This window comes from Neophocaena asiaeorientalis, unplaced genomic scaffold (assembly GCF_003031525.2).
Source record: "Neophocaena asiaeorientalis asiaeorientalis breed wild unplaced genomic scaffold, Neophocaena_asiaeorientalis_V1.1 scaffold251, whole genome shotgun sequence".
NCBI lineage: Eukaryota > Metazoa > Chordata > Mammalia > Artiodactyla > Phocoenidae > Neophocaena > Neophocaena asiaeorientalis.
In genome coordinates, this window is record NW_020173377.1 from 2,402,168 (window position 1) to 2,427,711 (window position 25,544).

At 47.6% G+C, this 25,544-nt stretch overlaps 2 protein-coding genes across 2 annotated transcripts in view; one reads left to right on the forward strand and one right to left on the reverse strand.

Annotated features, from left to right (window-relative positions):
* CHDH (choline dehydrogenase) overlaps window positions 1-13,647 on the reverse strand; it is a 69,685-nt gene extending 56,038 nt beyond the window's left edge. The window contains exon 1 of the mRNA XM_024746287.1: window positions 13,332-13,647. The gene's annotated coding sequence lies outside the window, so the exon portion shown is untranslated. The remainder of the gene's footprint in view (window positions 1-13,331) is intronic.
* Window positions 13,648-13,655: 8 nt separating this feature from the next.
* Window positions 13,656-25,407, forward strand: IL17RB (interleukin 17 receptor B). Its single transcript, XM_024746316.1, is given in 6 exon segments — window positions 13,656-13,860; window positions 16,430-16,556; window positions 19,965-20,108; window positions 20,642-20,755; window positions 23,016-23,132; window positions 24,341-25,407. Coding segments are annotated over 6 exon segments (1,221 nt in total). The 5' UTR covers window positions 13,656-13,800; the 3' UTR covers window positions 25,000-25,407.
* The last annotated feature ends 137 nt before the right edge of the window (window positions 25,408-25,544 follow it).

Here is a 25,544-nt window from a genome sequence, read left to right on the forward strand (position 1 = left end):
AAAATATTAAAAGCAACAAGGGAAAAGCAACAAATAACATACACAGGAGTCCTCATAAGGTTATCAGCTGATTTTTCAGCAGAAATTCTGCAGGTCAGAAGAGAATGGCATGATATATTTAAAGCAATGAAAGGGCAAAACCTACAACCAACAATACTCTACCCAGCAAGGCTCTCATTCAGATTTGATGGAGAAATCAAAAGCTGTACAGACAAGCAAAAGCGAAGAGAATTCAGCACCACCAAACCAGCTTTACAGCAAATTCTAAAGGAACTTCTCTTACAGAAAAGAAAAGGCCACAACTAGAAACAAGAAAATTATGAATGGGAAAGCTAACCAATAAAGGCAAACGTAAAGTAAAGGTAGGAAATCATCCATACACAAATATGATATCAAAACTAGCAATTGTGAGAAGAGGAGAGTACAGATGCAGGATATCGGAAATCCAATGGAATTAAGAGACCAGCAACTTAAAACAATCTTGTATATGTATAGACTGCTGTATCAAAACCTCATGGGAACCGTAAACCAAAAATCTACAATAGATACACACACACAAAAGAAAAAGCAATCCAACACAACACTAAAGATAGTCATCAAATCACAGGAGAGGAGAACAAGAGGAAGGGAAGAAAAAAGACCTACAAAAAAAAATTAAAAGCAATTAATAAAATGGCAATAAGAACACACATATCAATAATTACCTTAAATGTAAATGGATTAAATGCTCCAACCAAAACACACAGACTGGCTGAATGGATACAAAAACAAGACCTGTACATACGTTGTTTACAAGAGACACACTTCAGATCTAGGGACACATACAGACTGAAAGTGAGGCGATGGAAAAAGGTCTTCCATGCAAATGGAAATTAAAAGAAAGCTGGAGTAGGAATACTCATATCAGACAAAATCGACCTTAAAAAAAAGACTGTTACCAGAGACAAAGAAGGATACTACGTAACGATCAAGGGATCAATCCAAGAAGAAGATATAACAATTGTAAATATACATATGCACCCAACATAGGAGCACCTCAATATATAAGGCAAATGCTAACAGCCATAAAAGAAGAAATCAACAGTAACACAATAATAGTGGGGAATTTTAACAGCCCACATTTTAACAGTCCACATTCATTAACAGATCATCTAGACTGCAAAAGTCTACAAAATTAATACACAGAAATCTCTTGCATTCCTATACACTAACAATGAAAGATCAGAAAGAGAAATTAAGGAAACAATCCCACTTAACATTGCAAAAAAAAGAATAAAATACCTAGGAATAAACTTACCTAAGGAGGCAAAAGACCGGTACTCTGAAAACTATAAGACGCTGATGAAAGAAATCAAAGATGACACAAGCAGATGGAAAGATATACCATGTTCTTGGATTGGAAGAATCAATATTGTCAAAATGACTATACTACCCAAGGCAATCTACAGATTCAGTGCAATCCCTATCAAATTACAAATAGCAGTTTTCACAGAACTAGAACAGAAAATTTTAAGATTTGTATGGGAACACAAGAGACCCCAAACAGCCAAAGCAATCCTGAGAAAGAAAAATGGAGCTGGAGGAATCAGACTCCTTGACTTCAGACTATACTACAAAGCTACAGTAATCAGAACAGTATGGTACGGGTACCAAAAAAAACCCCAGAAATATAGATCAATGGAACAGGATAGAAAGCTCAGAAATAATTAATCTAATTAATTAATAATTAATTAATCTACGACAAAGGAGGCAAGAATATACAATGGAAGAAAGACAGCCTCTTCAATAAGTGGTGCTGGGAAAACTGGACAGCTACATGTAAAAGGATGAAATTAGAACATTCTCTAACACCATACACAAAAATAAACTCAAAATGGATTAAAGACCTAAATGTAAGGCCGGATACTATAAAACTCTTAGAGGAAAATATAGGCAGAACACTCTCTGACATAAATCACAGCAATATCTTTTTTGATCCACTTCCTAGAATAATGAAAATGTAAACAAAAATAAACAAATGGGACCTAATTAAACTTAAAAGCTTTTGCACAGCAAAGAAAACCATAAACAAAATGAAAAGACAACCCACAGAATGGGAGAAAATGTTTGCAAATGAAGCAAACAAGAAGAGATTAATCTCCAAAATATACAGCTTGTGCAGCTCTATATAACAAAACAACCCAGTCAAAAAGTGGGCAGAAGATCTAAATAGACATTTCTCCAAAGAAGACATACAGATGGCCAAAAAGCACATGAAAAGATACTTAACATTGCTAATTATTAGGTAAATGCAAATCAAAACTACAACGAGGTATCACCTCACACCAATCAGAATGGGCATCATCAAAAAGTCTACAAACAATAAATGCTGGAGACGGTGTGGAGAAAAGGGAACCCTACTACATTGTTGGTGGGAATGTAAGTTGGTACAACCACTACGGAGAACAGTATGGAGGTTCCTCAAAAATCTAAAAATAGAACTACCATATGATCCAGCAATCCCACTCCTGGGCATATACCTGGACAAAACTATAATTCCAAAAGATACATGCACCCCTATGTCCAGAGCACAATAGCCAACACATGGAAGCAACCTAAATGTCCACTGACAGAAGAATGGATAAAGAAGACGTGGTGCATATATACAATGGAATATCACTCAGCCACAAAAAAAAATGAAATAATGCCATTTGCAGCAACATGGATGGACCTAGAGATGATCATACTAAGTGAAGTAAGTCAGACAGAGAAAGACAAATATCATATGATATCACTTATATGTGGACTCTAAAAAAAATGATACAAATGAACTTATTTGCAAAACAGAAACAGACTCACAGACTTCGAAAGCAGACTTGTGGTTGCAGGGGTGAGGGTGGGGGGAAGGTAGGGGGGATAAATTAGGAGTCTGGGATTAGCATATGCACACTCCTATATATAATACAGATATTTAACAGGGACCTACTACTGTGTAGCACAGGGAACTCTACTCAATATCCTGTAATAACCTATATGGGAGATAATCTGAAAAAGAATGGACATATGTACATGTAACTGAATCACTTAGCTGTAGGCCTTAAACTAACACAACATTGTAAATCAACTATACTCCAATATAAATCAAAAATTAAATTAACATAAATAAAAATGAATATCAACCAAAAAAAAAAAACATGCTACAACATGACAAGACAGATTTCCATGTAATTTTGAGTTTGTGACCAATTGCACAACAAATTTGATAATTCTGGCAAAGTCAAACTGCAAAAGAACTGTGCCTAGAATAAAATGCTTACCCACCACATCTGGAGTACCCGTGCTTGGGAGAGTCTGTCTCCAGAGTTGCACAGCTGGAGGGCTGACAAAACTTCCCGAAACGACCCTTTGAACAGGGTCCTTCACAATTTCTTGGCATGCACACGTGTGTGTGTGTGTGTGTGTGTGTGTGTATTTCCTTTCTAGCTCGGAGCCAGCACAGTGTACCAGACTAGAATCAGATCCTTGGGGCCACTGAGGTCCTGGCTTTTGTCAGTTACCCAAGAAGAGATGACAGAACTCTGGAGAGGGGCCAGCAGTCTCAGCCAGGCCTGCATGTGAAATAGGGCACAAGACCTGCTTCAACCTTTGAGAAGCTCTGCCAGGCAGGGCCAATGGCAAATAATGATTCTGCTTTGGGCACAGCTGGGTAACGTGTAGACCTTTTCTGAAGGTGAGGGATGCATCAGGGTTCTAAAGGTGCAGCCCTCTGTCTCAGCAATCCTACTTCTTCTAACAATTTATCCGAAAGAGGGACTTCCCTGGTGGTCCAGTGGTTAAGACTCTGCGCTTCCCAACCTTAATGTCCATCGACAGAGGAATGGATAAAGAAGATGTGGTACATATATACAATGGAATATTACTCAGCCATAAAAAGGAATAAAATTGGGTCATTTGTAGAGACACGGATGTACCTAGAGACTGTCATACAGAGTGAAGTAAATCAGAAAGAGAAAAACAAATATTGCATATTAGCGTATATATGTGGAATCTGAAAAAATTGGTACAATCTATTTACAAAGCAGAAATGGAGACACAGACATAGAGAACAAACATATGGATACCAAGGGGTAAAGTGGTGGGGTGGGATGAATTGGGAGATTGGGGTTGACATGTATACACTATTGATACTATGTAGAAAGTAAATAACTAATGAGAACCTACTGTATAGCACAGGGAACTCTACTCAATGCTCTGTGGGGACCTAAATGAGAAGGAAATCCAAAAAAGAGGGGATATAGGTATACGTATAGCTGATTCACTTTGCTGTACAATATAAACTAACACAATATTGCAAAGCAACTATACTCCAATAAAAAACAATTTTTTAATTAAAAAAAAAAGTAAGACATGATGCAATAGGAAAACTATTGACTTGGGAGTCAGAACAAAAGAACAGCAAACCACCTGGGAAAAAAAAAAAGACTCTGCACTTCCAAGGCAGGGCACGTGGGTTCAATCCCTGGTTGGGGAATCAAAATCCCACATGCTGCATGGCGCAAGCAAAAAAAAAAAAAAAAAAGAATTTAACCAAAAGAGAACTCTGCACAACTGTGAAAAAACAAGCCTAGAGGTCTGTCCTGAGTTGTTTATGCTGGCAAACAATGGTGAAAACCTTACTGTCCACCCATGGGGGACAGAGCCATAAAAAGGGCCCAGTCACAAGAAAGGATGCTGTTAACCATTTACATAGTGGCTGGGTAGCCCTGTCACTACAGACACGGCTTGAGCAGACCGAGGCACAAAGCTCAGCTGCTCGTGGGCACTAAGCCCCTTGGTGCCCCAAGGTTGGCACTGTCTCTGAGCCCATGGGCCAAGGTGGTGCCGACAATCCTGAGAGAGAACTGCAGAAAGTGGGGCGGGGGGGGGGAGGGCGCCGCCATCCTCGCCTTTCTGGGGGTCTCTGAGGGGTTGCTCTCCAATGGAGGATTCAGAGCAGGCCACCTGCCTTTGATCTGGCCTTCTAGTCCCGGCTTTGACCTGCTCTCCTGAGAGACCTCTGACAAGGTTCTCAACCTTCTAGGCTGGGCTTTGTGGGGGTCAAATGAATAATGCTCCGTAGCTGCCACTGTCTGTTCACGGAGCTCCATTAAGCCACGAAACCAAACAGAGTTATGAGTAAAGTAGTCATAATAGGGGCAGCCACCCATCCTGAGCGCTTCACGTGGGTTATCACACACTGAATCTCCCACAGACACTGGGGGAGTGGGCTTCATCACCACCCTCATCATCATCACCATCACCATCAGTCCCATATCACAGAAAAGAAAACAAGCCTGAGAGGGGAGCCCCTGTCCCTTTTCAAGTCACAGGCAGGACCCGCCCAACACAGCCACATTCTGGGAGCTAAAAAGTCACCTGAGTCAGCACACGGAGAGGGTACAAGGCACCACCCAAGGCTGTAGAGGCCAAAAAGTGGTAAAGTTCGGCTGCTTCCCTGCAGCCTGGCAAAGCCTTCTCAATGGCATAGCAGCCTGATCGCCCAGCGCTGGGGTGGGAGGAGGGGAGTTTGGGGTGGTGGTCCAGGTGGGAAGGGTCTGGTCAGAGAGGTAGGCGGGCTGGGGAGTAATAATGGTCCAGCGAAGAACCCTGGGCAGCTGCCCCCTCCCCGCATAGGAACCTCACTGCCCACCTCCAGCCCAGGCCACCCATCCTCCCAAGATGGTGGAGCAAGCTTCCTCACAGCCCCAGGAGCCCTGCCTCCTGCCCCCGCCTCACCCATCACCCCTCACCCAACCATGAGTCTCACTCTCTGGGTTCCAGGCACCCAGACCACCTACCCTCCCACCCACCCTGGTCCTTTGCACGTGTGCTCCTTCTTCCAGGTATGCACCTGGGTCACTTCTCACCTTCCCTCAGACCCTGCTCAGCCAATGCTCCCTCTGAGAAGCCTTCCTCGGCCACTGGCCACATCCATCCTGGGACTTCTCTTTGTACCACTTACTGAGACCTCAACCCTAAGAGTGAAATGAGCTGTCAAAGGCCCATCGCCCCAGCCAAAGGCTCTGTGGCCTTGCCCCCAACGCGGAGCGTGGCACTCTGTAATGCTAGCTGAGTAGACATATGATGGGGACAGGCCGGCGTGCAGCCTACAGCTCCCACACCTGGGCAGTCTGAGATGCGGACACTGAACTGAGACATCTGTGCCGGGGCAGAGAGAGGTACCACTTAGAAGGGGCACAGGGAGGGACTTCCGTGGTGGTCCAGTGGTTAAGAGTTCGTGCTTCCACTACAGGGGGCATGGGTTCGATCCGTGGTCGGGGAACTAAGATCCTGCGTGCCACAGCAAATAAATAAAGTAAATTAAATTAAATAAGGGGCACAAGGAACATTCTGGATCCTGACGAGGTGATGATCACCTGGGTGCATATACAGATAAAGATTCACCATCAGTACACTTTACTGTATGTTGTAGCTTAATTTTTTTTCATTAAAAAAAACTCATTTTCTTCAAAAGTCAAGTTTCTCTTCCTAAAACTCTCATCTCCCACATTTTGGTGCAGAATAAACAAATGAATCAGAAACTCTCCCCTCTTCTCTTGAATTAGCTAATCAGTTGCTACCTCAGAGATAACTCCAGCTGCTTGGGCAGGGCCCACTTGTCCTTGCACCCTCCTGGTGCTGAGGGTGGGACACAGGACAGGGCAGAGACTGCTCAGAATGCCAAGAAAACCCCAGGGAGGAGTCCCAAGTATGATGCCAACCACAGGCCAGGCTTTTGTCCCCAGCTCTGCCAGGACTTCTGTGTGACCTGGGCCGGGGGTTTCCTGTTGGCAACAGTGGGTGCCAGCCTCTGCTGGGGCCTCTGATGTTTGCAGCTCCTCCCTTCTCGCCTCTGCGTATGTCTGAATGAGATATGTGTGAATGAGAGAAGACAATGAAATATCCTCACCCAAAACTCCAGACCTGAATCTGCTCACACTTCTAAATCCACCGATTTGGAGGAAATCCGAAGATCAGAGGAACGTGGGATCCCACACACAGAATCCAGGCCAAGGGAAAGCCCGACATTTCTTCAACAAGTTCAAGTGAAAAAGAAACAAGGCAGAGAGAGATGGAGGGAAATCCACAGATCATGAGAGAATGACGTGTGGATCTCACTCAGGTCCTAGGAATTTGAACAGTGACTGGATATTTGAGGATATTAAGAAGTCATTGTTTGTCAGATGTGACACTGGTTCTGTGGTAACGTTGTTTAAAACGACTGTTTCAGAAATATCTACTGAAAGATGGACAGAAAAAATAAGCAATATTTGGGATTTGGTTTTAAAAACCCCAGGGATCTGGGGGGCAGACAAAACAGGTTCACCCATGAGGGGATGGGATATGGGATTCAATACTCTCTTCTGGCTAATTTTGTGTGTGTTCCAAATTTTCCACAACAAAAAGGGCTTTCGTTGTTGCTATCTGTTTTAAATCTCAAATCTCTCTGCTAAAAGACTGAGGGAATGAAGGCAGAGTGGGAGAAACTCGGAGGCCAGGAGCCTGATCTAGGCTGATGGACTCCACCCTGTTCCACAGAAGTCGGGGCGTTCGACAAAGGTTTGCTACCCGCTTCCTCCTTCAAGCACATTTTCAACCAGTTTTTAAAACCTCGATTAAAAAACACCACCTCACACCCAGATGTGAAGGATTCAGGCTCTGTGGCCAGGGCCAACCCACAGGCTATTTTCGACTGTCTGCAAAAGATAAGCACAGAATCAAAAGGCAGGGTTTAGAAACGTTTCCAGCAATCTGACACAGTGACTTGATGTTTGCTGCATCTCCTAATAAGATAATGAGCTTAAATGCGATGTATCTTTGTTTTTACTGTAACAACTTTTATTACAGTTTTTAAATCAACCCATGTGAGATTAAAATTTAAAAACCAAACATGGTCCTGCACCACAGGGAGTTTGAGATGCAATATTATGGACTGGACATCAATCCCCTAGAGGCCCAGACCCGTGCTCTGAGGTGACTTGTCCAAGGTCCCAGGACAAAGCGTCCCTTCCCCCCACCCGAGGCACCGACTCTGGCATCTACTGCAAACACAGGGCTAAGCAGAGGGCAGAGAGCAGCAGCTGCCAGGACTGCTTGATCTTTTTTTTAATTTTACTTTTTATTTTTTTTAACATCTTTACTGGAGTATAATTGCTTTACAATGGTGTGTTAGTTTCCGCAGTATAACAAAGTGAATCAGCTGTACATATATTCCCATATTCCCTCCCTCTTGCGTCTCCCTCCCACCCTCCCTATCCCACCCCTCTAGGTGGTCACAAAGCACCGAGCTGATCTCCCTGTGCTATGCGGCTGCTTCCCACTAGCTATCTATTTTACGTTTGGTAGTGTATATATGTCCATGCCACTCTCTCACTTCGTCCCAGTTTACCCTTCCCCCTCCCCATATCCTCAAGTCCATTCTCTACGTCTGCATCTTTATTCCTGCCCTAGGTTCTTCAGAACCTTTTTTTTTATTAGAGTCCATATAATATGTGTTAGCATATGGTATTTATTTTTCTCTTTCTGACTTACTTCACTCTGTATGACAGACTCTAGGTCCATCCACCTCACTACAAATAACTCAATTTCGTTTCTTTTTATGGCTGAGTAATATTCCATTGTATATATGTGCCACATCTTCTTTATCCCCCCATCTGTCGATGGACACTTAGGTTGCTTCCATGTCCTGGCTATTGTAAATAGAGCTGCAATGAACATTGTGGTACATGACTCTTTTTGAATTATGGTTTTCTCAGGGTACATGCCCAGTAGTCGGATTGCTGGGTCATATGCTAGTTCTATTTTTAGTTTTTTAAGGAACCTCCATACTGTTCTCCATTGTGGCTGTATCAATTTAGATTCCCACCACCAGTGCAAGAGGGTCCCCTTTTCTCCACACCCTCTCCAGCATTTATTGTTTGTAGATTTTTTGATGATGGCCATTCTGACTGGTGTGAGGTGACACCTCGTGAAAGGATGCTCAACATCACTAATCATTAGAGAAATGCAAGGCCTGCTTGATCTTTAATCCGTGTTCACTCAGGCACTACCACAGGCTTGGAGACACACTCCTCCGAAGGCCAGCAAGGCCCTGGAGGTGCTAAGCGACCCCCTGTCGAAGCGCCATCCAGCCATGGCATGGCAGGGACAGGGACGCCAGATCACACCTGGGAGCAGCCCTGCAGGTAGCCAGCTCACTTTCTTTTATAAACCAGCGGCGAGATATGAGTCAGCCAACTTTCCCACACATGCCCGCCACTGTGTCCCTTTCAAGCTTCTGGAGGGGCTTAGAGGCAGAGGGCCCTACGGACTGCCAGGTGAGCTGCTTAAAAACGCCCACTGCTTCCTTGTGTCAACTACAAACAGCTCCATCACTGAACGAAAGTGCAGGAATCAATCAGGCAACAAGACTAGTGTAGGACATCAACCAGCATCCACGGACCCTGGTTTCAAGTATCACTGATGGAGAGATAGGTGGCTGCCCCTTTGCCATGAGTCCCACACATGCCCACGGCTCTACCCCCTGACATCTCCAGTAATCCTCCCTCAAGCTCTGGGAGGCCGACTCTGTCATCCACGTACAGGTGGCGCTTTGAGAGAAAAACAGAACCAGCCTCCTCTCCATTCTGGACCTTCTTCCAGGCGCCAGTGTGACAGCGCATGTGAAGATCGGTGCAAGTACACACGGGCTGTGGCCCCATGGGGTTTCGCCCTAGGAACTGGCAGGGGTAGTGTTAACATGGACTTAACACCGTGGCCCGCGTCTGTGGGCCTTCCTGAGCCAGCCCTCCTCACTGGAGCAGAGAAACCGTCTGCGGCTCCACGGCCCCACTGTGAGCAGGGGGCAAGCTCTCAGTGTGGCCTTGGGGTCCCTGGCTCAAAGCAGGCATGGCCACGGACTCTGCAAAACTCAACCAGCTGGAGCAGAACACTGGGTGGCGGGGGGAGGGTGGTACCGAGGGCGGGGTGCTCCCAACAGCACCCGTCCCAGCTCGGGGGGCCTTCCGGGGCCCTGGGAGGTGGCCAGTGTCTGCCAGAAACTGCTTGCTCTTCATGAGACAATGGGTCCACTGTGGACTGGCTGGGGCCTTGATTAATATTTGAAAAAACAAAAGAAGTGGAAAATTCCACCTGTGTGGGTGGAGACTGGGCTTGGGACATGTCAACAACCCTAATGGTCTTGTTCCCTTGCTGACGCATAGGACAGAGAAACAAAGGTCTGACAAAAGCGACAGCCTGCGGGCATCGCTGCACTTGGGTCCAAAGGAATTTCCCTATTTGGGCCGTGGAGATCATTTGTTTATTTCTTGTCCCACCTCCCCTGCCCCTAAATTTACACAGCACTTTTAAGTCCTTCAGCTTTTTCCCACCTCTTCAGAGTCTCCCAACAGCCCTGCCAGGCCACCAGGGCTGATGTCAGCTTCATGTTATGGATGGGGAAACTGAGGCCCCAGGACAACCAGAGCCTCATCCGAGGCTGGCACTGGGGAGTAACTAGCACAGCCAGGGATCTGGAACCCTGGTCTCTCCACCCCCCAGCAGCGGCACAGAACCTGTCCCAGGGGTTCTGGGGTCACAGCCATGGGTACTAGACAAAGTGGTCTTCCAGACTCCAGGAGAGGTGCCCTTCACCCCACCAGAGGAGGAAGAGGAGGAAGAAACTCAAACCAGCTCTCCTGGGCAGGCAGGCTTTGGTGCCGGCCTAGGAGGAAGGTATGCACTCATTCATTCGTTCATTCCAGCATTTCACAAGCGCCTCCTAAATACCAAGACTTGAAGGCACACTGCACAGTGGCTCTTTCAGAAACCTAGACCCAGCAGAATTCATGGCCAAAGGGGGAAGATCAGAGCATCTGCACTTCCCTCACAGACTTGAGTCACCTCACTGCCATTACACTGTCTCATCCGCCCACTTTACAGTAAAGGAAACTGAGGCTCTGAGAAGGGCAGTGACTTCCAGAGGTTACAGACAGAGAGGAAGCTGAGACCTCCTAACCCGCAATGGCCCTGCCTCCTGTTTAAAGCCACGACACTATTGGACTTAGGCATTCAAACAAATGGTGTTCCTTCCAGCAGGCCACCTCGGAGGCTACATGCTTAACCAACAAGGCCCTCTTGTGGAGGGACACTTTTTGGAAGGAACTTCCGAGCCAGAGCAGACCCCTTCCCCCCGAAAAGACAGGCAGGCACACCTCGCTGGCCCACAGAGAACACCAGCTGTGGCTGAAGGGCTCTCCTTGGGACTGCCCACTCTGCAGTCCTGCCGTGGGCATCAGAGAACCAGGGCCAGGGCAGTGTCACCTCTGTGCCCACACACACGCAGCCCTGGACCCAGGGCACTGGGGGATCCCTCAGCCTGTGTCCCAAGTCAACGGCCAGCACCTGCTGCCCAGGTTTCCTCCTCCTACCCAAAGCCCAGCCACCTCGGCACCATGCTGGCCTCACATTTCCTCTCTCCTTTGCCCACCAGCTTCTTCCCCTGGAGAAACGATCTTAACCTTGCCCTTTCTTGAAAGAAAACCACCCCATTCCCACCTCCAAACTCCTCCTCCCCTGCCTGTCTCACCCCTTCTTGCCAAGGACCTAAGCCAGGGGCCCACCTCAAGCCAGGCCACCCCTGGCCCCTCTGCCTCATCTGACACCTCGGCTGCCCCCTCACTCTCGGGTTTTCCTGGTGCAGGCCCTCCTAGCCTTCACCTCCAGGGAGTTCTCCTTCCCCAGGGACCTATCCTCCTCCCTTCTCTACCACCCCTATAAATGTCTGACTCACAAACTCTATCTCCAAATAGAGGACTAACCTTTGCATCCCTGGTTGTCCCCAAAGCCCTAACACTCAACAGCCCAAGCTCCTGCAGCAGGGCCTGCTTTGGGGCCAGCTGTAGAGCTGGCACAGCTCGAAGCCTGGCCCACAGGGACTCGGCTATTTGTCCAGTGAATGCATTTTGGTTAGCACCTGCCTCCTCGCTGGTCTCAGAGGGACTGGCCTCCCACAGCCTGGCATAGCCACCCAGGTGGGCTTTCTAAAACTGAAAACTGACCACCACCAAAACGTCTGCCGTGGGTCCTCTGCACCATGGGATAAAGTTCACGATCTCAAGAGCTGGAAAATGAGGCTGTCTGCATCTGCACTTCCACAGCAGGCTGGGCACATGTGCCCTGCCTGGAACATGCTCTCACCGCCCTCATCCTCAGTCCAAAGGCACCTTTGCACCCCAGGGTTGGCACCCTGCACGTGTTTGCTCAGAAGAAAGACAACTATTAGAGCTGCAAATGATCTCTGGGACCCCAGGGCTCAAAGCAACTCAGAGAGGTTGAGCGAGGGGCCCAGGGTGGCCCAGCCCCAGGCATGGGTGAGGCAACAGCCTCACCTGAGCCACTCTCCTTGGTTAGAAACCGGACCAATCCTCTGGAAGCGTCACCTGAAACCTACATGTGTGCATGCCACAGCCCCCAGCTCTAGCTGGGCCCACTCCATGCTGGCCCAAATCTTACTCAGGCAGGTGGGCCAGGCCTGGTGCACAGGACCTCAGCAAAGGAGCTGCTTGACTAAGTCAACCTCGCACCAGCTGACAATTTCATTCCTCCTTAGGCCTTGGTCTCATGTAAAGAATGAAGCTAACTTGGCCTACAAGTTTAAGGGACCTTGACTTGGTCACCCCCACCTTGTCCTTTGCAAACCCAGGCAGCTGAAGCAGCAAAGTTCCAAGCACTCTGATCTGCTGTTGGCCCAGCTGATTTTTATTAACCTTGCCCCAAACCACTGTGCCTCAAAGGATGGTCCTGGTCCACCTGCGCAGAATTGCCAGCAATGTCAAGTTAAATGCAGATTCCGGACCCTGCTGGACCTGAGGGGCTGGGCTGGCTCTCTGAAAGGCGGGTCCAAAATTTGCATTTAACGCTGCTCATAAATCCTGAGCTCAAGGAAACTCAAAAACCCGCCTCCAAACCCAAAGGGTGAAGGCTTCCGCCTCCGGAGACTGAAGTGTTAGTGTCAGGCCTCATTTTGTGAAAACATACGTTGACCAGAACACCCGGGGAAAGGGAGGGTTTCTGTTACACGAATTACATATAACTTAGTTCCTGCGAGGAACTAACTCCCGCGAAGAACTCAGTGAGGCTTTGCTCTCTCCGTCCCACTGTTTTAGTTTCCGGGGGCTCAGCCGTAGCGTCAGGTGAAGCCCCAGCCTCGGCGTCCGGCCGGGGTCCTCCGGACCCACCCGACCTCTCGGCCCGAGGCCGCTGGGGCCTCCGGGCTGTGGCCGGGGCCGTTCGGGGCGGGTGGACCCGGGGTCTAGCGCGTCCCCGCTACTCACCGTGGGCAGCTCGGCCAGAGTGCAGGGACGGTCAGCGGCGGCCCGGCCCCGCTACACTTTAACTGGCGGCGCCGGCGCTCCGCGCGCTCCGGGCGGCCAGGAGGGGCACCGCGGGCCTCTCGGACCGACCTGCTCCGGGAGGGGACCGGACGCCAGGAGGGCCCGCCAGGCTCGGGCGAGCGGGGCGTGCGTGCACTCGTGCACCTGGCTCACTGCTCGCACGGGTGCGCTGAGCCGGCGCGTGCGCGGTTGCTGGAGAGGCGCTCGGACCCAGGCATCCCTCGCGGCCCCTGCAGGCCGGGGCACTTCTTTCCCTACCCAGGAAGGGCGCCAGGGGGCCGCCCCTACCTGGGCGGTGCTGGGGGAGGCGGAGCCCGGAGGTGTGGCCCCGGCCGCCGGGGTAAGAGCGTGGCCGAAGGCTGGCAGGGACTACGAGCGGTGGCGGGCGGTGGCGGGCGGTGGCCCCGCGATGTCGCTAGTACTGCTGAGCCTGGCCGCGCTGTGCTGTGGTGCCATGCTTCCGGAGCCGGTAAGCCCATATCCGCGCCCACTCCCGCTTTCCCCTCCCGCTTTCCCCTCCCTCGAGCCCGTACCCAAATTCGTCCCACCCGTCAGCTCATGCTTCTCCAAGGCGTTCGCGGAGGGCCGTCTGTAGGGGACGCGTGTGCATGCTCTGGGGCACCGGGCGTCGGGCTGCTTGAGTCAGGAGCAAGGGAATCAGACAAACCTGGGTTCGCATGCCACCATGTGCTCTTGATTTAGCCATTTATGCTCACGGAGCCTCTTGTCCTCATCTGTGTAAGGAAGGGTCATACCTAACTTACCAGGATCTAGTGAAGGAGAGCGATAGGGCCTGCAAGGCAGCAGCAAAGAGCCTGGCACATAGTAGGTGTTCACTATTGTTATTGCCTGGGGTCTTGAGGTCTGTCCTCTTTGGGGGCACAAGAGCTGCTTCTCCATTCCACTCGCCTTCTTTGCCCTGTTAATTTCGCTGTACTGGGGCCCTTGTCCTCAGAGCTAAGCTCCTGAACTTTACTGCAGGTTTCTTTTCATCCCCTGTGCCTTGAAGGACTGAGAGAATCTTCTGGGTCATTAAAGAAAAGCTCATCTGCGAAATAGCATTTGAAGCTATATTGCTGCCCTTTTAGCATAGCACATAGCATAAAAGCATGGTGTTACTTGGTGATGGAAAGACAAACCCCATTCCCTGCCCTTATGTCTTCAGCTACTCTCCTTGTCCTCTGTCTCAGTTCGGAGCCCATCCCCTCACTCCCTGGCCTTTTCCACTAGAGGAAGAATTCACTGCCTTTGCAGTAGCTGCTGTTAGGCCAACAGCTTGAACCCTGTAAAGTTTAGAGCCGTTGCTTTGCTTCTTCCTAAAATTTGTCTCACCAGCCCTTTGACAAGAACGTAGCTCCAGTATGGTGGCTCATTTGTTTAAAAAGCTGCCTGATGATATCCCTTGGAGTTCAGCTTTAAAAAGACAAAGATGAGCGACTGAGAATTTCACCCAACTCAGGTTACTCAAACTATCAAAAGTCTTGCCTTCTGTCATACAAGGTGTTTAGAAATGTTGAGGCCGTGAAGGATCAGATTCCAGAGCTGGTGGACTTAACCACACTGTGTCATGTCACTGGAACTTGCAGCTGCCTTTTAGGTCCAGTATTTTATTACAAAACCAAAGTACTAATTATTTTTTCTTATAAAAAGACATGAGCAGTTAACTCCAAAGGATTTAATACTAGCCTTTCTTAGACACTGATGATATTATTTTTTTTAAGTTATATTATTTTTTAAAAATAAATTTTATATATTTTATTGATTTTATTTTTGGCTGCATTGGGTCTTCGTTGCTAGTGCGGGCTTTTCTCTGGTTGCAGAGACCGGGGGCTACTCTTCATTGCAGAGTATGGGCTTCAGTAGTTGTGGCACACAGGCTCAGTAGTTGTGGCTCACGGGCTCTAGAGCACAGGCTCAGTAGTTGTGGCACGCGGGCTTAGCTGCTCCGCAGCATGTGGGATCTTCCTGGACCAGGGCTTGAACCCCTATCCCCTGCATTGGCAGGCGGATTCTTAACCACTGCGCCACCAGGGAAGCCCTAAAAGTTCTTTTTAAAAGATAACATGATGAAATCACAGTTGCGTTATGATTTTTTAAGTATCTCAGGTGAGTCCTTTTATATTAGAAGAAGAATTTTTTAAAGCACCTGGGAAAGGCACCATGGACTGCACTCTTCTACTTATCTTCTTGGCATAGCCAGTCCTTAACCTGGGAAAACTCAATAAATATTCTAGACTGTCCTGAAAGCCTGCAGTTAAACATTAGAGTGTGAAGGGACCTTCATGGTGGTCTAGAGTTATCCCCTGCTTGTAGCAGAGATGGCTGAGGTGCAGAGAGGGGTAAAAAACCCACCTCTGGTCTTTAAGGGAGGTGATGGCCAGGCTTGAGGGTCAAGTGTACTAGTGGTTAATCTATGGCCCATCATAGCCTACCATGGGGCCATGCAGTCTCCCTCAAACTGTGAAGTGGAACCAGCTCAGCATTCATCCCTTGTGTATGCATTTAAGGAAAAAGATGGTGTTTTGCCTAATTGGCAAATGAAAGCTTGTGGTTTGACCGTATTCAACATGGCACTCGGTTTCTTTTCATCCCCTGTGCCTTGAAGGACTGAGGGAATCTTCTAGGTCAAAGTAAGCACTTGGAGACACTTGGCTAATTGCCACTAATCCAGGTCCTTTGTTGGGGGTGTGGATGTTGTGCTCACAAACAGGCTGCTGAGAGCTACAGCCTGGAGCCTGAAGCAGAATTCCTGGGTTCAAATCCCATTTGGGGCCATTTCTCTGCTGTGTGCCTTGGGCAGGTCAGCATCCCTGGGCCTCAGTTTCCCCATCAGCAAAGTGAGGGAAGCTGAACTTAAATTACATCCTGGCTCTAGAATTTTACACTTCTCTGATTCTGTGAGTTACACTGGCAAACCGTGTGGGGTCCATTTCCTTAGCAGACGTTGACTAGAGACATGAGTTTCAGCAGTAGGTTAAGGAATTAAATTATAAATGAGAAGAACTTGGAAATTCAGGGCTTCCCGCTTTGCCTTGCAGTGGACGTTTTCCTACATTGGCTTTCCTGTAGAGCTGAACACAGTCTGTTTCATTGGGGCCCATAACATCCCCAATGCAAATATGAATGAAGACGGCCCCTCCCTGGCTGTGAACTTCACCTCACCAGGTACATTTCCTCACTCTTCTCTTACTGTCTTGCTGGGACACCTGTTTTGGTATATGGTTTGGTACAGAGAAGCCAGGTACCCTGGACAAGGCGTTTGGCCTTGCGGAGTCTCGGCTTCCTCGTGTGTAATATGGACATGACAGTAACTGCACCTCACTCACAAGGAGAGGATTAAGTCCGGTGAAATGGAGGGGAAAGCCCATTCCTGTGTGTCAGGCACTGATTGAGCACTTGACACGCATCATCTCACTTAAGCCGTCAACAACCCCAAGGTTGGGACAGCCCCGTTTTACAGATAAAGAAACTGAGAACTTAAGTAACTTGCCCTGGTTACACATGCAGAAGTGAAGCTGACAGTCAAACTCTGGTCCTTCTGGACTGATGCACTTTAGCCATTCTTTGTTGTTGATGCAAAACGCTTGTTCCAGCCTCAGTTGCCTAGCAGGCTGTGTAGTCTGACAGCGTGCGGCTGTTCTCTGAGGATGTACAGACTCCAGTAGGTTTCTCTCCTGAGCTGCAGTGAAGAGGCAGGTGGCACCGAGTGCTGGGTTACTTCCCTTGCTCTGTGACACACAACCAGCTCTCTGGTGTCACACCTGCAGCATCACACACGGGGTTGGGGTGAGGATGAGATGGGATCATGGGTGAGGAAGGTCCAGCATGGTGCCCGGCCCCAGCAGCTCCCACGTCACCCCTACTCAGCTGGGTCACCTGTTCTGTATCCCATGCCTGTCCCTGTCCCAGGTGTAGCATCGAAGCCAAATGGGGCAATTTCCAATCTGTCATTGTTCCTTGGTCGTGGTCCAGTGTATTCTTGGCATCACATCATTTACTACACAGTAGTGCCCAGCTTTCTTGATGAGACTGAATCTCATTTTTTAAATTATATTTTGGAATAATTTTAGATTTATAGAAAAGTTGCAAAGCTAGTACAAAGAGTTCCCATATACTTCTCACCCAGTTTCCCCTATCGTTAACATCCTACATTACCGTGGTCTATTTGTCAAAACTGCGAGTCCAACACTGGTACATTTCTATGAACTGAACTCCAGACTTTATTGGATTTCACGTGATTTTCCATTAATGTCCTCTTTCTGTCTCAGTGGCATTTAGTCCCCCATGTCTCCTTCGTCTCATCTGATCTGTGACAGTTTCTTAGTCTTTCCTGTGTTTCACGATCATGACAGTCTTGAGGAGTGATGGCCATACATCCTGCAAACCCAATCTGGGTTTGTCTGGTGTTTGTCTCATGATTAGACTGGGGATACAGGTGTGTTTGGTGAGAATTCCGCAGAGGTGAAGCACTCTTCTCATAACTCTATCAGGGGTGGGTGACGTGCACAGGACGTCACAGGTGGTGCTCACCTTTGTCACTGGTTAAGTGGTGTCTGCCAGGCTTCTCTGTGTAATCTAGTATTTTTCCCTTTCCCAAATTTTAGTTTTTGGAAACAAATCACTAAGTCTACCCCATCCTGGGGTGGGGGTATAGGGTGGGATTAAGCTCCACCTCCTGGAAGGGGCAGTATCTACACATATTACCAAACCTCATTTTTGAATAATGGTTGGTTTCTAGGTCTTCTCTTGGGGATCACAGATAGTTTTGATAAAGGCTGTATTTAAATTAGACTCTGGTTATCACTTCATGAATAGATAATCTTCTGTTTAAGAGTATAATGTTAGCATCTCATTTGAATCTGCTATCTGACCTCATATCTGAAATGTCTGACAATTCATTACAGGTGTGGTTAAGCCTATGTGTATGTACACTTGTTGGCAAGGGGGTGGAGCAGAGATACCTTCTTCTAAAATGTAAAAACTTTCAGTCAAATTTCCAGGCTGCCTGGACCACATAATGAAATGCAAAAAAAAAGTGCATCGAGGCAGGTAAGTAAATACAGCATTTGCTTTTGTTATTAGAAGAAATTCATACCGTGAGTCAGCGCAGCTCAAGCTTTTTAAGATGAAGGAACTGAGGCCTAGAGTGGGGCTGTTATGTATCCGAATTGCTCAGACTGTGAAGGCTGATCATGGCCAGCGCCGTGCCCACTGAACCCAGGGATGGACAGACTCTTAGTAGGTTTATATGGTGAGCAAGTCACAGAAAAAAAAACACCCTGCTCCCTTGGTTAAAGTAACATTTTAGGGCTTCCCTGGTGGCGCAGTGGTTGAGAGTCTGCCTGCCAATGCAGGGGACATGGACAAACCAAAGGCCCTTCCTGCCTGGATGGGAATCTGTAAGTCCTCCACCTGCTCAGACACCAGTACCACTGAACTGTGGTCACGGGAACCCTGCACACCTTCTGTTTGGACGTGCAAATATTCAAGGTGTGAGCGTTAGCTAAAGTAGTGACCTAGAAGCAGGCTGTCAACCTGTGACCTCACAGGGGTCCACATCCTACAGGCCAGACTGTTAGAACCTGCCCCCATCTTTCGCATTTTTAAATAAGCCCCTTCAGGATAATCAGTCCCAACTGGCCAACTTCCAAGGGGTTTACAAGGATTTCTGTGCATTTCTGGGTAATAGTCTTAGGGTGCTAATGAGGCTAGTGGTTTGGGGGGATCAGTCCCTGCCTCTTAGGCACCCCCACCCCACAGGCATCCCTATGAACCCCAGCAGATTGAGTGCACGCGTCTCCTTGCTGGAAGGCAGACTGGGAGCATTGTGCCTCCTCTCTCACCCCCCACCAGGAGAGATCTGGAGTGTTGGAGGTCACTGGGATGTGAGGGGGTCTGAGGGCCTCGAATCAGTCCTAGAACCCAACTCCTAAAGACAGTTCTGAGCTGGGACTTGAAATGGCCTCCTGGGTGGGGAAAATAATACACGGTATTCTATATCATGTTCCTGGAAATTAACCGAGCGCTGATTTGCAAGCCACATGAAACCACCAGCTTTTTCTCAGAGTGGACCTGTCCGGGTACCTTCTAAGCCGTGAGATATTTCCTTATTTCCTGACATCCAGTAAAGCTGGGGCAGAGTAGCCTGATGGATGGAGTTCCTGGAGCCCAGAGTGTTCTAGTTCTAGCTGAATTCCGTCGCTATATAAACTCAGACATGTCTCCTAACCTGTGGCTCCTGCCCCGCATCCCGGAAAGGAGGAAACCCTGACCCCAGCCCTTCACTCAAAATGGATGTTGAGAATAGAATGGAGTAGTAGAACCCAGCCTGTGCCTCTCACCACCGTCAGCCCAGGGAAGCTGTTTTCCGCAAAGCAGTGACATGGGGTCACTAAACTTTCATGGGCAGCAGGTTACTTTGAGATGATAAATAAAAGGCACACTGTGTAGTTGAATAAGTATCTCTTGGACGTGTGCCTCAGAACGTACATCTGTTTTTGTGAAGCCCTTATGGGGACTTAAATGAGGGCTGAGTTTGCAACTCCAGCCTTGTGATTCTCTCTCAACTTACAGGAAGTCTGTGGGATCCAAACATCACTGCTTGTAAGAAGAATGAGACCACGGTAGAAGTGAACTTTACAACCAGTCCCCTTGGAAACAGATATATGGCTCTCATACAAAATACCACTGTAATTGGGACTTCTTATGTGTTGGAGGTACTTTTTTCCCCTTCGTTTCCTCAACACCACCCCCGTCCTCAACCTCCAGCTCTCCTTCTCTTGTTGAAGAATGCAGATTTCCTGGACAGACTCTCTTTTGAGAGAGACGGGCAGAACTGTCTGCCGTACAAATATGCTGCGCTATTTTGATTAATTCAGACAAAGAAAAACAAGTCCCTGGGAGCATCCCTGGAAACATCCCTGTGACTCTAAAACCAACCAAAGGTAGAGGTCTCAGAAGTATGGAGTGAATCCTGACTCACACATAGTCTAATGAGTTCAAAGTCAGTTTGGGAAGAGCGGTGTCTTCACTGGCAGTCTTTGATCTAATCATTCGCATGGCTCCTAATACCTTTTTTTTTTACACAGGCTCAGGAGTTGTGGCACATGGGCTTAGTTGCTCCGCAGCATGTGGGATCTTCCCCGACCAGGGCTCAAACCCGTGTCCCCTGCACTGGCAGGCGGATTCTTAACCACTGTGCCACCAGGGAAGTCCCTGGCTCCTAATTCTTGATTTTTGTCTCACTTACCTGCACCAGAAGGAACTAACTCGAACTTCCGTGGTGATTCAAGGGACTGGGGAAAGTGAAGGTGGTGTGGTCCAGGTAAAGCTGAACGAGATGCTCTGGAGAGGAGAGGAGAGGGGAAGGGACTGAAGACCCACTGCACTGCAACTCATTGCCTTTGAGGAGTCTTTCTAGTTGGAGCAGATGAGTTCTCTCCCCAGCTCGCTTCTGCCAGCAGTCTCGCCATTATGTGAGGTTGATGGGGAATCCCAACTTCCATCTTCACAGTTGTGAGGTCAGGACGCTGACCTTACCGTCACGGTCCCTTCTGCTTTTGTGAGTGGCTGTTGACTTTCCAAGGTGCTTTTATTCCTATTTTCTGTCACAGAAACACAGAGGAATTCTGAGCCATTTTATTATCCCAAGCCTCCATTTTCACTGCAGAATGAAGTAACAAAGGACTTGAAATCAGCAGGCTTGTGTTCCCAATCAGCATATGAACTTTGAAGGGCAACTCTCTCCCCTCGGGGACTGAGTTTACTGCGCTGGAGAACAGGAAGTTGGGCTAGCAGGTGCTCTCACAGCTCTTTCCACTCTGAGTGTATGCTGTGGGGCCATGGAGGGTCCCGGTAGGACACAGCTACAGCCAAGACATAAGGGCCTTTTTGTTCTTCATTCCCAGGACATACAGGCAGAGCTCAGACATGCCCGGCGGAGCAGATACCCATCAGCACGTTAGGACTGCACCCCTTTTCCAGGGAACCAGACTCTACTAGTCCCAAGGGGCTTACATGTCGTAAAGCGCTGGCTTAGGTCAAGAGGAGTCCCACTGCTCTGTTTTTTGGAGGACATATTTGTATATGTATTAGGATGTGACCTAACCCTTTTAGATAAGGAAATTAACATCTTAGCAACATGTACAAAGTTTAGGTTCACAGCTCAGGAGTCTTAGAAGGTGTTTGGTCTTGAGTCACTAGTCTGGATTTTAGGTCTTTGTGACAGACATATGACCAAGGAAAAAAAATGTCCTATTACAATGCTAGAGACGGGTTGAAGCCAGAAAAAAAGGGAAGAGAAGTTCTGGTGAAAGTAGAAATAAGGCTGAGCCCCTCATTTCTCCTGAGCTGACTCCATATTTCCGTACCTGTGCTTCATTTATGAAATCAAGATCCGTGACCAAGCAGGATATACACAAAAGGGAAACAAAATCAATGGTGCAAAATTGATATTCAGAGTGCCGCAAGGATCTGCTGAAAAACGTCAGGGCTGTAAAGGGACTGAGTATATCAGGGAACATGCATTTCACTGCTTTTTGACTTTCTTATCCGTCTCAGTGGCCCAGGCCTGGCTGTTACTGTAATTCACTGTGGCCACACAGACATTTGGATAACAAATTAGGAATAGTGGCACCAAGAGACACACGTCATTGGTGCCTGAGAGCAGCTGGTTCTGGAGAATGTCTCTCTGGATTTAGTGATGTTAGTACCTTCACTGCAGGTTGACAAATAAAATGCTTCCAGAACTAGCCCAGGGGTGGGGTCAAAAGTTAAAAGGGGACTTCCCTGGTGGCTCAGTGGTTAAGAATCCACCTGCCAGTGCATGAGACATGGGTTCGAGCCCTGGTCCGGGAAGATCCCACATGCTGTGGAGCAACAAAGCCCGTGTGCCACAACTACTGAGCCTGCGCTCTACAGCCTTCAAGCCACAACTACTGAGCCCACGTGCCTAGAGCCCGTGCTCCGCAACAAGAGAAGCCACCGCAACGAGAAGCCTGCGCACAACAAAGAGTAGCCCCGCTCACCGCAACTAGAGAAAGCCCGCGTGCAGCAACGAGGACCCAACGCAGCCAAAAATAAATTAATTAATTTTTAAAAAAAAGTTAAAAGGTGCTGGTCTTAGAAACCCACCTCCTAACAATCCTGACTGCTGTGTAGGCGCAGTGCCTATGGATTCCTGAGCACTTTCACACGCTGGAGCTTAACTGATCCTCAACATTCCCGTAACCAGGTGGCATGACCCCCCACATCTGTCAGTCTGACAAAACAGCCTTTAAAAATGCCATCTATCCATATTATGTATTAAGTAATTGCACCCAGAATAACATTAATTCAGCAAAGAAAAAAAAAAACGAACATAAACTCTGGTTACCACAGTGAAAATGTGGAGTAAGAGGCCAAAATGATTTTAGAGGACTGTTCCTAACCTCCTGGGCCCCCTCTCCCTTTTGAGAATCTAATGAAACACCTGGACACTCTATGGAAAAACACACTGATCTGCAGACCCCAGGGAGATCTACTGACCCTTGGCTTTAAAGGGACTAAAACTTCCACAAAGCACTGAATAAAAGTTTTAGTTTCCAAATAAGAGATAAATTTGGTTCTGTTCTGCTAAAGATGAATAAGCTTTGTTTTCTCCAGGCAGAAGTGTGCTGGGTGGATGGCTGCCTCTCCTCCTCTCGGCTCTGCTGGTGGCCACGTGGGTGCTGGCGGTTGGGATCTATCTGACCTGGAGGCATGGTAAGGGTTATAATTCAGTTCTTTAAAGAAACGCAGATGAGGAAATAACACACTGATTTTTTTTTTTAAAGGAGATTCCTCCAAAGGCAATCACATTTTGGCATTACACAAGAGTCAGACATTTATTTAATGCCTCAGAGCTTTCCTAAAGACTACTATAATGACTGGACCACACCCGCTAAGGTAAAGCAGGGATTGGGACTCCAGATCTGCTATCACCTGTTTTCTTTTTACCATCGAGGCATCTACAACGAGTGTAATGGGCCAAAGATAGCTGATAACAAATCACATTTTACCTGTGATAGGTACTCTATGCTAGTTCCTACTTTTGAAAAGTAATTCTTCCAAAGCATAAGAATGACACTCATTTGGATTCATATGCTCTAAGGATCTTGCCAACTCTAAAACACTGAAGACTTGAATAAGAAATTAGAATATTTATATAGATACACAGCTAGAGGGCGGCCCACTGAAAACCTCTGCTTCTCCTCCCCTCCACACATAGACAAGGAAATATAAATGTAGTCTTTGAGTTGTTTGTGATGTTGTATACAGAACAAGATTAATCCCATTTTCTTTCCTAGGTAAGCAAGCCACGTCAAACTTTGACCTTAAAAATACTTATATTAATGGCTATTGTTTGACTTGTATTCGTTAGTTTCATACCTAGTTTCCATTCCTCAACACGTATAGGACAGAATTCCAGTTGAGTTCCAGCTGAAATGGGGGTACCACTTAACCTTACGGAACTGTAAAGAAACTCTACCACCTGTAGGTAGAAGATGGAACAACTACTGAGTTGACCCAACTTAAAACATGATGTGAAGGGCAGAGAGGTCAGCTGTCCTAGTTCACATATGGCACTAAAAATACTAATTTACAACCACCCACCTGAAACAGAGTACCTTAAACCTGAACAGTTTCTATGAATTTATTTGCAAAGCTACGGGCTTAATCAAGAGGACTAATTCAGTGACAGGGACTTAGAAAATACATCTTTTAAGCATCTTTAAGGTTTAAGCACTGGTGTGTTTCAGATGATGTGTACAAAAGGAACATCAGGGGTATTTTCCTCTCTGGCAGTAATAACATCCCTGGTGCTCAGATGATGTGCGCTAGCAAGGGATCATTTATCAGCGATAGTTTAGACTAGAGTAAAAGCCTGTTATTTGCTGTCCACAGATGACAAATGCTTTTCTCCCCCACAGAAAGGATCAAGAAGACTTCCTTCTCTACTACCACACTACTGCCCCCCATTAAGGTTCTTGTGGTTTACCCATCTGAAATATGTTTCCATCACACAGTTTGCTACTTCACTGAATTTATTTAAAACCACTGCAGAAGTGAAGTCATCCTTGAAAAATGGCAGAAAAAGAAAATAGCCGAGACGGGTCCCGTGCAGTGGCTTACCACTCAGAAGAAAGCCACGGATAAGGTCATTTTCCTTCTTTCCAATGATAACACCATGTGTGATGGTACCTGTGGCAAGAGGGGGGGCAGCCCCTGTGAGAACTCCCAAGACCTGTTCCCCATCACCTTTAACCTCTTCTGCAGCGATCTGAGAAGCCAGACTCATCTGCACAAATACGTGGTGGTCTATTTCAGAGAGGATACCAAAGACAACGACACTGGGCTCAGTGTCTGCCCCACATACCGCCTCATGAAGGATGCTACGGCTTTCTGCACAGAGCTTCTCCATGGCAAACAACGTGTGTCGATGGGGAGAAGGGTGCACGCCTGCCACTACAGCTGCTCCTCCCCACAGCCCAGCCACGAAGCAGGAGACCTTAAAGCCTTCCTACTGCTCCAATTACAGGAAGAAAGCATCCGTGATGATTCTGAAGTTTACCATACAGGCTACTTGTAGGGAGGATTACAGCTGAACCTTGAACAACCCAGGGGGTAGGGGTGCTGACCCCTGTGCAGTCGAAAATTCATGTATAACTTTACAGTCCACTATCTGTCTCTGTGGTTCTGCATCCGTGGATTCAACCAACTACAGACCGGTAGTATGTAGTTATTGAAAAAATCTACATATAAGTGAATCTGCCCAGTTCAAACTTGTGTTGTTCAAGGGTCAACCATATGTATACCTGCTTTAGCAAAAGGAAGTAAGGGAGGATTCACAACTGAATACATACACCTTAGTCTAGTAATTAAAAGTTTTTATGCTAATAAAATTGTTACAAATTTACTAACTACTGTGGCATTAAAGAACAGAAACTGAATTTATAACTATAAAGCTAAGTCAATTTCACACCTAAAAATCAAGAACACTTACAAGGCTTCCCTGGTGGCGCAGTGGTTGAGAGTCCGCCTGCCGATGCAGGGGACACGGGTTCGTGCCCTGGTCTGGGAAGATCCCACATGCCGCGGAGCGGCTGGGCCCGTGAGCCATGGCCGCTGAGCCTG